A 13964-nucleotide genomic window follows, 5' to 3' on the forward strand; every position below is an offset into this window, starting at 1 on the left:
CTGGACATTCCTCTCATCATTTCCACATCACTCCTGTAGAAATACTCTTCTGCAGAATGAGGGAATGAGAGTGATACTGAGATTCAGCCTAGCACAGGGCGTCTGTTATTCCCTAAATTCCTGGGAGTTGATTTCTTGGCTGTTGGCGCCACCGTCTGGGAGACACCCATCTTTTTTTCTATAAAAAGTAGCCTGTTTTACAATTAAGTAGTCATATTAGTTTACTTTTTCATCACAAAAATGTGGAATTTCAAAAGCATCTTCTTTTGAGGCTCTCAGTATGTATTTCTTTCAGTCCACATTGATATAATTTCATTAAAAACATTGTGGCCTTTAATGTAGCAGTTTATAAACCTACTTCAGTAGGCACAAGTTAAATGCACAAACCAGTCTGAGATAAATTCTTTTATATTGTTGAGTCTGTGAGGCAGCTGGGAATAATGCCTTTAAGGTTCTTAGAATCCCTACTATTTAATGGAGAGGATGGTGAGACTTATACCTCTGAGTCTCAGAGTGGCTTGCTCTACAGTGGTGTATACATGCTATAAAATACAGGTTTCCTTTTTCTAGCTTCCAAAGACCATTTTCCTTACTGCCTTTTTAAACCTCTTCCATTTTGCATTATTTCATGTTTGACTGCTTTTCTAGATTCCACCGCTGCCTGGTTCCAACACCAATGCTGCATATTTTTAGCTTATGCTATGGCTGCACCTTACTTCTGGAGACATTTTCTATTATGGCATAACAAAACATATCATCTTGTTATAATAGCTAATTATTTATGTTCACAATTCTGTAGACTGGAAATTTGACCTGGATTAACTGGGCAATTCTTCTGGTCTTGTCCAGACTCATATGTGCAAGCATTGTCATTCAGTGGGCAGGTCGGGGGTTGGATGGCCCCAGATATCCTTACCCTCATGTCTGGGGCATCAGCTGGGATGGCTGGAAGGGCTGGAACACCCTCTCTTCTTGAGGTATCTCATCCCCAGGAGGCTAGCCTTGATAGTCCCTCCAAGGCAGCAGTGTCCCAAGAGAGCAAGAGTGGTGGGTACAAGACCTCTTGACACAGAAGCTTGAAATCACACACTATCACATCTGATATATTCCAGTGGTTAAAAGATAGTCCCAAGGCCATCTCAGATTCAGGAGGAGGGGAAATAGACTCTATCGGTTAAAAATAGTTGGAAGGGCCTCTAGATAACAGGGACTAGAATAAGGCATGACATAGGGAGTCACTGTCTGCTGTTTGAATATGGGTGAAAACAAACAGTAGGACAAAATAAAAAAGCAAATGGGCAATTGGTCAACAGTAATGGCCACAAATAAGCATTTATTTGAGGAATAAATGTTATGATAGGTATATAATGGACATCTCTTATTTTCTTGTTGTATCCATAATACAGCTATGAATCTACTAGATTTCTTTCTGATGTCATCTTTATTTATATAACTCAATCTTTTGGAAGGGTTGTGGACATTTCCCTTTCTTTGTATATCTGAATTGTCCATTCTACATAAACCATAGCAAAATGTCACACTGATCATATATAATTATAATAAGAAAAGTTCCCTTTTCTTGTACATAATGAATCAAGAAATCTATAGCAAAAAGTCAGAAAATTTGGAAATGATATTAGGATTTGGATGGCATTTGGGCAGTAGAAAATAGGATGGGAACTAGTAGACCTTAACTCAGGGCTATATTATATATAGCCAATAACTGCCAACTAACTTATGTCCACATCCTCTTGTTTATGTAACAGTGGAACTCCTGTAGGACCAAAGACTAATTATCACTGTCTTGGTCTCTCTGGGCTGCCACAACACAATACCATAGACTGGGTGCTTACAAACAAGCCTCAGCAGATTTAATGTCTGGTGAGGGCCTGTTTCTCATATGTGGTACCTCTTGCTGCCTCCTCTTGTGAAATGGGAATGAACTTGCTCTCCTGGACCTCTTTTAAAAGGCCACTATTTTCAGTCATGCAGGGTAGCCCTTGTGACCATTTAATTACCTTTTAAAGGCCCTACTACTAATATCATCACCCTGGAGGTTAAGATTTCAGTATAGGAAATCCTCCCTATATTTTAGGGGGAGGGTTGTGCAATAAACTTAACTAACTGAGAGGAAAAAAATCAACACCAGAATACATCCTGATACATGTGGCTCAGCTGGTATAGTGGTATGTTTGGTGGGTGAACAGAAGGAGCCCCAAACCAATAATTCATGTACTTCCAAAGGGAAACTGTGAGGGTGAAAGAGATGTTGATCTCAGGAAAAACAACCCATTCTGGAAAAGTCAGGCTGATTTGGATGCCAAAGAAGATAAGGAGTCACAACAAATGATTTTTTTTTTTTTTAGGAGTCACAACAAATGATTTTTTTCCCCCCAGAATTATTAGTAAAAAGAAAATACACTAGAAATATTTTAAACTCTTAAGACAATAAAGAGTAGGGGATAGGAAAGGTAGCAGAATACAACAATTACTAATTGGGCATTATGTAAAATTGTGGATGTGTAACCGACGTGATTCTGCAATCTGCATTTGGGGTAAAATTGGGAGTTCATAACCCACTTCAATCTAATGTATGAAATATGATATGTCAAGAGCTTTGTAATGTTGTGAACAACCAATAAAAAAAAAGACAATAAAGATGTAGCTACCCGATGAAGAGATTGATGTTTTGTAAAATACAGGGGCTGATGATGTATTAGTCTGAGTCCTATTCGGAACTGAGTTTCTAGCACTAGATCCAGAGTCAGCAGCCTTATGATCAAAGTGTAACAAACTTTGCTTTGAGATGGTAGTTCCCATGACGATTCATTAGTGTCGACAGTTCTATGTAGGTTTTGGGCTTGCTTTCTTCTTTCCATCTCCCATGGGGATATCTGTCCTGGAGCGTTCTCAAAGCTTTGCCAACCTCTGAGTTCTTAAAGATGACATGCCCCAGAAGTGTTCACATCTTTACAAGCACCATTGAAAGGCTGAAGAGCTCTGACATTGAACATGTGGTGGAAGCATCATAACAGGCTCAAGGCATGTGGTTTTTTGACCATTTGTTTTTGATGTCGGAGTGTCCTGCCTGGTCCTCAGATTGCTTTCCTTGGATGCTGCCTAATTTCTGGCCTCCTGTCAGGGCAGCTCTGACAACAGCCCCCTGAGCTTAGGAATCTATTATGCTGCACCACCCGACTCCCCCCGCCCACCATCACTTTATCTGTTGATGCTTCCTGTGGTTGATTTCAGCAGCTGATTCTGTGAACGGTTCTGGCTGTGTTTTGGCATGTCCTGTGGTGTCCACTGATGCGTTCTTCAGGTCTTCAGAGTGTGTTGGTGAGAGTGAGAGGCTTGCTTTGGGGCCATCAACTCAGCACAGCATGGCACCTTCTTGTCCTTGAATGCAACAAGGACAGACTAGCTGCTGTGGAAATCTGCTCTTCCAGTGGTGGATAAAATAATTTTGAAAGAGTTTATTCCGGGAGTTAAATTCTTCCTTTCCTACTCTGATGTGCTCTCTCTAAACCACAGTTCTAATTTTTCTTTATATTTCTGTTGAAAGCTCTTGAATCATTAACTCCAAATAATCCTGAAAGTGTCCTCATCCCCTGGCTTTTCAGTACAGTTCTACTGATCTTTGGAATGTTTCTTACCCTCTCACTAGAAGACACCTTTCACCTTTCTTTTTGACTACAACTGGAATCTCACTGATTAGAGAATAACCTGCATTTTGGAAACCAGCAGTACTTTGAAATGAGCTGTTAACTTCTGGTGGTCCCTTAAGTTTCCATTATTTTAGTTCTTAGCCAAGTTTACCTAAGGGATCAGTTTTTAACTGATTTCATCACTTTTGCTTCTAGAACTGCAGTTCCCATGTTAGAAGAGCAGTCGTCACCTGCTTTTCCGCAGGGTGCTGCGGTCGTCACGGAAACAGGCCTGTTCGGTACTGCAAAAGATGCCACTCGAATCATCACAGTAATGAGGTGGGGGCCGCGGCGGAGACCCACCTCTATCAGACCTCGCCACCCCCGATCAACACGCGGGAGTGCGGTGCCGAGGAGCTGGTCTGCGCGGTGGAGGCGGTGATTAGGTAACGCAGCTAGCCAGAGGTGTCTCTGAAGACGCCCTGTGTCCGCACTGACCTTGGTGCACCAAGAAGCTTACATCCAAACCCAAGTTCGGATGCCCGCAGTCTAGCAGCTCACCTTCCTGCAGAGTGGCCACGATGATGCTTTCAATTGTGAATTCAATAAATATTTTTGTCCAATGCCAGGTACAGGCCAGGCATTGCACTAGGCACTTGGGAGACGGAAGTGTCTTCTAATTACTCAGGCAGGGACTAGAAGAACTTACAAGTTTGTAATTGTGAACCACTCTAATGAGCAATGACAGCCCTGAGCCAGGGGTAATAGGTAACTGGAGACCTCATCAGAGTGAGGGGTGGGGATAGGGATGCCTGCCTTGAGTGACAGCAGCATTAGCCAGTAAGGAGAGCAGCAAAGCCACAGGAACAAATCTTTTGCGTGTGAGCAAGAAGGGGGGGGGGCGGGGGGAAGGACTCCAAGTTCTGTGGTACTGAGGTCAAGTTTGAGGCCCAGGAATTGAGACAGGGCCCGATCTGAAGGCTACAGGGGTTTTCTCCTTCTATTAGATGAAGGAGAAATCAGCATTTGAAATGATAATCTCTATACTTGTTGTTCTTATTCTTTTAAAAATATACGTAATATCCAAGGAAGCAAGATTAAAAACAAAACAAAAACACCACTGTTAGAATGTAAGTTTTAAGGACAGAGAGGGTCTTTTCTGTTTCTCTTATCCCAGCTGTTGACACAGAGTAGAAGAAATGTTTGTTAAATCAAGCATCATGGCAAGTTTGGAAACAGAAAACAAAACAAACAAAACCAAACAGCCATACTGTCATCATGGTTAGTTTTGCACATCATCTAGTTTCATTCGAATTCAAGTTTTATTTATATAACTCTAATCACAGTGAATCTGCTGCTCTTTTTGATACAACATTATATAATTAGCTCTTTCAGCGTTGTGAAGTTCCGTATTTTATCACTTTTTAGTGAATATATCATATTCATCTAGATATAACTTATTTACTTCCACCATTAGATATTTAGATTGCGTCCAATTTTTCAAATTTTATAAAGAACTCTTTAATATGTTTGTGCATAATGCTCTTCTTGTGCTCTTTACTTTCTTAGGGTAGATTACCAGATGTGGGTTAACTAATCAAAGGGTCTGAATATTTTAATTGTTCTTGATAATTTAGTAAATTGCTTTCCAAAGCATGTATATGAATTTACAATGCCAACAGTGTATATGAAGTTATTAGTTTTTGCTAAACCCTTATCAACATTATTATTTTTAAAGTTGTTATTTGTTTAGCAAATTGAAAAGGAGTCTTCATTTCAGGTCTTTGAATACCAAATATTGAATATTTTTCCATTTGGATACAGGTGCTCAGTTTCTCCTTGAATCATACATTTCCTATCTATATGCCTTCATGGTAGACGTGAAGAAGAATGGACTCACAGTAGGATGGTTGGTGAACCAGAAATTAGAGACATCAGTTCTGCTTTTTTATAATTGATGGGAGGCAGTAGCCTGGTTGTGCCTCAGTTTGTTTGTTCATCTTTGAAATGGGAATAGAGTACAAAATAGTAAAAAAATGAAATTAGGCTTCTTTATGTAATTCACACCAATTTAAAGGAGGTGATCTGTGATGCTTGAATTAGTTGCTCTGGATAGGTTATGATTTGCAGTGTGTTTTTCCATAATCTAATTTGAAATCACCCCATTTTGTCAGCTTATTGAAAGAAGCCGAGTTCCATGCTGAGCAGCGGGAACATGAGTTGAATCGCCGGCGGCAGCTGGGCCTCTCCTCTTCCCACCATTCCCTGGATAATGCTGACTTTGATAACAAGGACGATGATAAACACGACCAGAGGCTGCTTAGTCAATTTGGAATATGGTTCTTAGTAAGAAAAAGAAGTTAACTATTCTCTGCTTTCTTGTTTTTTATTGCACTGATGAGGGATTTCTCCTGTTCTTTTGAAAGGAGTAAATACTAAATATTGAAAAATTATCTTAGTGCTTATAAATTAATCTTAGGGCTGTATACTTTGAGGTGCAGTGGCTGTCAGCTCTGGGTTGCCCATTATATTTACCTAAGAAAATGTTTAGAAACTAACAGTGTCTAGATCTTACCTATAGTTCTGGAAATGTTTTAAAAAGCTCCCTGGTTGACTTTAATAAACACTTAGGCATTGAAACCTACAATGTCACATATTTGCTTGGTTGAAATGCACTTTCTTGACAAGGAGCAAATGGGAAACTTGCTAGTATGGATTGTAAAGTACTGGGTTCAACATAATTTACAGATAACTTACATCCTTTCTTTCATGTACATGAAATTTTTCTTGAAAGCCGTTTCTATGGAGCTTTATGTATATTTAAGTCAGGTTCTTGTACACTACGGAAATCACAGCCAAACTTACACAAGGAATCAGTAATAGCAACTGACTGATTCCACTGCAACTCTTATTCAGTGGAGATTAACCATATAGATCTAAAACCTGAAGCCAGCCAAATGCACTGATTGTGCAGAGAAGCAGGCTTTTATTTATTCATTTATTTTGCTGGCTACAGACATGGATTAAGTCTCCATAGTGATGTGTTTCTTTTATGCTTGCACACAGTTTCCTGAAAAAGTCTTTACCAAATTGGGATTTAATTGTTGATTTTGCATGTCTTGCTTCCAAGAACTTGTTATCTAATAATACCATGGCTACTATTGCTGGGAACTCTGATGGCAGGGGCAGTGCTTTCTTTACTTTTTGTATTCTTATACCCTGCTACAATACTGAATAAAAGATTATCTCCAAATAAATGAATAAATGATTTTTTTAAATCTACTTATAATATGGTAATAAAGTAGGGGCCTCAAAGTATTAGAATTATTACTTCTACAAAATTCTTACCTAAATCTGATCATGTTAGAAATGAAACGTATGTATATTATTTTTCTTTGAAGATATTCATGAAATATCACTTCATGGACTTAATTTTAGGAAGCATTATCTAGCTAGGTTATGTAATAGATTTCTTATAGGAAAAAAATGCTATTGGGAGGCAGAATCTTGAGGGGACATTATTGTTGCACTCCATCTGTCCCTGTAGAGAGGAACATAATTTCTGGATAAATGATCATCATTTATAAAACTGCCTGTTTCAAATAGATTTTCTGGAACATTGCTTTTTTTTTTTTTTGCCTATAAATGTACATGCAGTAATTTTGTAATGAAGGACGGAGACTGAACAAGTGTCTACTCTTTCTGCCCCAGGTGAGCCTGTGCACACCCAGTGAGAACACGCCTACAGAAAGTTTGGCCCGGCTGGTGGCCATGGTATTTCAGTGGTTTCACTCCACAGCATACATGATGGATGATGAAGTTGGAAGCTTGGTAGAAAAACTGAAGCCACAGTTTGTCACCAAGTGGTTGAAGACAGTATGTGATGTTCGCTTTGATGTCATGGTCATGTGCCTTCTTCCTAAACCCATGGAATTTGCCAGGGTAAGTGGAGGCCAATAGCTTGAACCTTGTTAGGAGGAGGGCTCAGGGAGAAGCACCACCTTGACTGTCAGAGTGTTGTCATTGTGGACAGAGGAGTAGCATCTCTCTTTCATCTTTTTAATTCTGACCAATAGCCAAAGAAGTTTAATAAGTTCATCTTCTGTGATGTGCTGCTTTGATGTTGGTTTGGGATATGGAAGAATGAATGGCAAAATGGATTTTTGAGGTATCTTTAAGAATTTAAGAAAGCATTCTCTCTTGACATTGCTGAATATATCTTTTAAGAAACAAACAGCCTGGAGTGGTGGCACATGCCTGTAATCCCAGTGGCTTGGGAGGCTGAGGCAGGAAGATCGAGAATTCAAAGCCTGCCTCAGCAATTTAATGAGGCCTTAAGCAACTCAGCAAGACCCTGTCTCTAAATAAAATCCACAAAGGTCTGGGCATGTGGCTCAGTGGTAAAGGGCATCTGGGTTCAATCCCTGGTACCAAAAAACAACCAACAGCATTCACAGCTTTTTCTGTGGGGTTGCTAGGGCTTAGTCCTTTCCTGGCTTAGTCTGTGGAAAGGCTACTATTGAAGAAGGACTTTCTGTGGTTCTAAAGATGGTGGTACAGTTCCTACACTGTCATTTGAAATTTTAAAACTGCTCAGAGACTGCCAGAACACTTCTATTTTCCCAGTTTAGGGGGCAGATTTCTCTGTGAGTACCTTTTGCTTCTCTCAGTGGATCACAGGTTGCAGATGTACAGCTGGGAACACCTCATATATTTTCAATATGATATAATTTGTGTGTAACCCAGAAAAAATAGATGCCCCAAATCAGTTTTTGGCAAGAATACATGAAATTTTTTTCCAAGTATTTTTTTAAATGTATTTTTTAGATGTTGATGTACCTTTATTTTATTCATTTTATTTATAGGTGATGCTGAGAATTGAACCCAGTGCCTTAGACATGCGAGGCAAGTGCTCTACTATTGAGCTACAGCCCCAGCCCTCTAAGTAGTTTTTAAGTTTTATTTGTAATTTTTTTGTTTCCTTTCAAAAAGACCTTTAGGCAATTTTCAATTTAAAACTACATTGAAATAGGACACTTAAGGATAAAACAGAACACAGACCATCTGAAGGAGTAGCTTTTATTTGATTTCCAGGACTCAGTGATGTGTGCATTTATCAAGATATACTTCTTTTTTCTTTGGTGCCACCTACTGACTCAATTATAAACTTGCGTTTTTACATAATGGAAATTTCCCATTTACTGGAATTCTTTGCCTGTATTAATATGTTTTCTATCATTATTTCTCTTAAAGTGGTGAAGAATTGTTGTAATCCAACATGAGAAGAATATAAGAAGAAATTATTATGTTAATAGGAAAACTTTTCTTAATTGGGTCCAGTTTTTGGTGGTCTGAAAGTTAACTGATAATAGAGTAACAGTAGAGAAGACACGGTTTGTTTATGAGTACATGTGGGAGTACTCAATGATGAATTACTCCCCGAATAGAGAGAAGTAAAAGATTTATATGTCAAACCGAACAAAGGGTGTTTTTTTTTTTTTTTTTTTAGGAGTTGCTGAGATGTTTTGGAAGTTTTTTTATTTTTTTGACACTACTGCATATGGGCAGGAAGTGGCCTGTCTGCATGGCAGCTGAATTCATAGGAAACTCCCTTGGGAGGGAGGTTTATTTTCTGGACTCTGTTTTAGTTCAATATTAGAAATTCAGATAAGGTTTCTTTCTGTTCCTTCTTTAGCTCAAATGTTTTCACTTTAAAATAGTCTTGATGCCAATTCTGGGCGTTTGGGTGGATCCTCACCTTTCTTCCTCTGAAACTTCCCTTGAATTTTCACACTTACAAAAGAAGCTAGGTAGATTGCTGTGGAGAGAAGCTTCTAGTTAGGAAATGTGAGGTAAGAGATCTGCACAGGGGAAAAAGCATAGATTAGCATGAGGAACAAAAAAGCAAAACAAAGATTAATGATTGTAGTAAATTATAAATCTAGTTTCTGAGTCCAGAGAACAGTAGTTGAGAACATTTTAGATATTGGACTGGAAGCATCTTGATGGAAGGGGTAAGAACATTAGTGTCACAATTACATTATTTCCCAGAGCAGAACATGAAAGATCATGGGGGTTTGACGAACTTCTCGAATGGCAGAAATTATTGTAGTAAGCCCTTTGAAATTTATATCAAGCCATCCAGCCTCAATATGTGAGGTTTGGGGACAAGACAATGAAAAGCCTTAATAAGAGTCTGGGCATTTAGGTTTTAATTTTCAGTTGTTGACACATTAGGAGAAAAAAAATAGAAATATTAATCATTGATAATATGGGCAAGATGGCAAAAGCCAGTTTACAAAGGGATGAAAAATAGCTCAAAGATAATTAACAGGACTAGAATCTGGGATGGGTTATACTTTTTCATTGAAACATAAAATTTCTTTCTCAAATCATCAAATAAATCTAGTCCCATTAAATCTGCTCTGATGATAAACATAAATACAGCAAGAATGATGATTGACTATATAGGCTTTTTAAAATTTGCTCGACAGAACTTTTATAAGAAATCTCAGGTTGGACCTTCAGAAGACTCTCAATGCCAGAAACCCAGGCAAGAACTCATCATCAGACTTCTTCCATGGTACCTATAGATCTGCATTCCTTTCTTCCTAAGGTTCCCTAAGTATTCTAGGACCTTGGCCTTGCTAGGAATTCCTTAATCACTTGTAAGGCTGAGGCTGCTGTAAGCCAGATACCAGGCTGGTTTTTTCAAAAAGGGCTTTGTAAGTGCTGGCTTTGTAAAGTCAATCATAGTTCCTTAAAATATGAATATTTTGTTCTATGCACATTTTCAAAGACGACATTACACAAGCTTTGGTAATTCAACCAATTTTTTCAATTATGAACTGTTACAAGTAGGACAGATTCTTAATGAATTTATGCAAATAACTATAATGCTATGAAAATAAGAATATTCAATAGGAGTTTCCAAATCCTGGAGGAGTTTGCTAGGGAGAAAAAGGTAAATGTTTCAGTTTTGTTTGTGAAGGTATAATCTGCCACATCTTTGTGAGTAGGTGATAGCTTAGAAGAAAAGAGAAGAGGGTTCCTTATATCCAGAAAATAGAACATTAGAAAACCATGAAGATTAAAATAATTTTCAACAGTTCATTTCATTTGGTCTCTTTAATCTGCTCTGGGTTAGCAGTTTGACGAGCCACCACCTTCTCCACAAGGGTTTTAGCAATCCGTCCTCAGTCCAGTGGTCTGAGCTCAAAGTTACTGAAGCGCTGCCATAAGAAGCCTGTCCCCAAGCACACCTGCCACAGTCCTTTCCATGAGCTTCAGTCTTTTGTTGATGATAAAGCATCCTGGCTAGGTGGTGATCACAGGAGTTATCAGGAAAGCATCATAATTAAATGATGCTATCTGAGTGACAAAAGGCTTAGAATTAGAATGGCTGTAATGATCCAATGTTTATTATGATGTGGCTGACAAGGAAATTTTGTTGTTTCTGTAGCATACAACTTTCAGATTACTGAAATTACAACTGATAACATTTTGTCATTGTTGTCTCATATCCGATAAAAAAAGCTTAAGGATTTAGGGCAGTGTGGACACTGACAGAGTTCTAGGAATTTCTTATAATTCCTAAAATACTTAGATTAGTATCATTTACCTACACGAAGAAAACCTAGGAAAGGTTAAGCTCCTCTTCTCATTTGACAGTGCTTTCCATGCAATTCAACAAGTCAGACAAACCTAATTAGTTTAGCTATGTTTGGCAAAGTGAGAACAAATCTTCGGAGATTTTCAAGGGCTTACTGGGGAAATCTTGAAGTCAGACTGAGACCAATGTTTTATTTAGAATTTGATTTTGGAAAGGCAAAATTAAAAAAAAATGTTAAAAAAAATGTCAAAAGTTTCAAACACTGGATTAACCAAAAATCACAGATCACTGTGAAATAATTCTTAGTTGTTCATTTAACTAAAATGGCAATGAGAGATTTTGAAAGTAAATATAGGAAGCAACATGGTCATAAAAAAACAAAAAAACAAAACAAAACAAAAACAAAAGAAAAACAAGGGTTGTGATGTAGCTCAGTGGTAGAACACTTGCCTAGCAGGAATGAGGTCCTGGTTTGAATCCCCAGCACTACAAAAACAAAAAACAAAACAAAACAGAAACTTTCGTTCTTTTAACATTGAGAAGACTTTTTTTTTTCTAGAGTAATCCAGGATGTGCTAACCACAACAAAAAACACAGGAAGTTACTCATTTATTTGTTTTTGTGGTGCTAGAGATGGAACCCAGGGCCTTGCACATGCTAGACAAATGCTTTACTGCTGAACCTCACAGGAAGTTGTTGTAATATGACAGGCAATCTTTGTTTCCATCTTAGTTTACTTAAGCTGCTATCACAAAATATCATGGATTGGGGCGGTTTATAAACAGTAAACACTGATTTCTCACAGTTTTGGAGGTTGGGAAGTGCAAGATCAAGGCAGATTCAGAGTCTGGTGAGAGCTTTTCCCTGTTTTATGACAGTTCTTCCTGGTTGCATCCTCATGTGGTAGAAAGGGCAAAGCAGCTCCCTGGGGGTTCTTCTATAAGGCACTAATCCCATTTCAGAGACTCTGCTTTTGTGGCCCCAAAGCCTCCCCAATGGCCCCTCTTCCAACATCATCACATTGGTGATTAGTTTTCAACATATGAATTCAGGAGACTGTAAACAATGAGACTAAGCAGTTTTCTAGGCAGACTGCTCAAAGGGTCAGAAAAATCTTTTGTAATCTCTTAACAAGAACAGAAGTAACATAATCCAAGAAACTTTGTTCTAGGAAAGAGAGAATGCCACTGGGCTCAATCCCTTACACACACACAAAAAAAAAAAAAAAAAAAGAAGAAGAAGAAGAAGAAGAAACTAAACTTTATTTTTCATCAGTATACTAATAATATTAAAGCTCATTTTAAAATGTTGTAATGTAATAAATACAATCAATCTTAGCCATCATTGCCACCTAGAATTCTCATTCTTTCTCTGTCTCTTCTCTTATCCCCAAGACATATTGTTTGTAATTTCCAGTATTCATTCTGGTTTTGTCCTTCACTTTGCTCTTGATCATTCTGGAACAAACTACTAAGTAACTGCTCTAGAATTACTCCTTTTTTTTTTTTTTCTTGTGGTGCTGGGAATTGAACCCAGGGCCTTATGTAAGCGAGGCAAGCATTTTACCAACTGAGCTAAAGCCCCACTCCTGCTCCTGTCTTTTTTTTGCCTGTGTGTGTGCGAAGGGTGGGGTGGTGGTGGTGGTACCAGGGATTGAACTCAGGGCACTCAACCACTGAGCCACATCCCCAGCCCTATTTTGTGTTTTATTTAAAGACAGGGTCTCACTGAGTTGTTTAGTGCCTTGCTTTTGCTCAGGCTGGCTTTGAACTTGGGATCCTCCTGTCTTAGCCTTCCAAGCCACTGGGATTACATGTGTGCGATACCATTCCTGGTACTGCCCCCCCCACCCCTCCCCCACCCCACCCCGCTTTTTTTAAAGGAAAGACAGCCTACATTTTTTGAATACTTTTCTTAGAGTTTTTCCCTTAACTCTTATTATTATACCAATTGTTTGATTTACATATATTGGTTATAATTTTAAACCCTATAAACCTTTACTTTCCAGAGAAAACTAGGGAGTAAACTGTGACTTTTCCTGTCATATATATTTGCCAGCACTTTGTAGTATAGTAGCAAATTTTGCAGGTGTGCCATCTAACAGCTTCCAGAGATATATGCTTCTTTGTTGTCCAGTTTCTCATTGTGGCAAAATGTGTTTATCAACAAAACCAAATATCAATAAGCTATGTAAAAAATAAGAAGCTAAAAGTACATAAACTTATATTCAGTAATTAATGTTTTAATATTTAATCTTTTTTAGAAGTGATATAGATATTCACTGAATATCTACCATTTAATTTAACTTAGTATGCCTTGAGTGTTTCAAGATCTCAAAAAGATTTTGGAAGCTACCTCTAAGCAGATGTATTATAAAACCCAATTACTGTTGAAATAAAATTTGTCAAAATGATGATTTAATTTGATTAAATTAAAATAAAAATCTGTGTTGTCTTTTTTTTTTTTGTACTGGGGATTGAACTCAAGGGCACTCAACCACTGAGCCACATCCACAGCCCTTTTTTGTATTTTTATTTAGAGACAGGGTCTCACTGAGTTGCATAGCACCTCACTTTTGCTGATTCTCCTGCCTCACTTTTGCTGATTCTCCTGCCTCAGCCTCCTGAGCCACTGGTATTACAGGTGTGCACTATTACGCCCAGCAAATCTGTGCAGTCTAGAACATCTAAATACATTAATGTATT

At 38.2% G+C, this 13964-nt stretch overlaps 1 protein-coding gene across 21 annotated transcripts in view; it reads left to right on the top strand.

Annotated features, from left to right (window-relative positions):
• Unc79 (unc-79 subunit of NALCN channel complex) overlaps nt 1-13964 on the top strand; it is a 270058-nt gene that overhangs the window by 117816 nt on the left and 138278 nt on the right. For all 21 annotated transcript variants that reach the window (XM_040274610.2, XM_040274614.2, XM_078050764.1 and 18 more), the window contains 3 exons: nt 3864-4093; nt 5822-5993; nt 7359-7589. In XM_040274610.2, the coding sequence (XP_040130544.1) occupies nt 3864-4093; nt 5822-5993; nt 7359-7589 (633 nt within the window). The remainder of the gene's footprint in view (nt 1-3863; nt 4094-5821; nt 5994-7358; nt 7590-13964) is intronic.

Source organism: Ictidomys tridecemlineatus, chromosome 5, assembly GCF_052094955.1.
Source record: "Ictidomys tridecemlineatus isolate mIctTri1 chromosome 5, mIctTri1.hap1, whole genome shotgun sequence".
NCBI classification, from domain to species: domain Eukaryota; kingdom Metazoa; phylum Chordata; class Mammalia; order Rodentia; family Sciuridae; genus Ictidomys; species Ictidomys tridecemlineatus.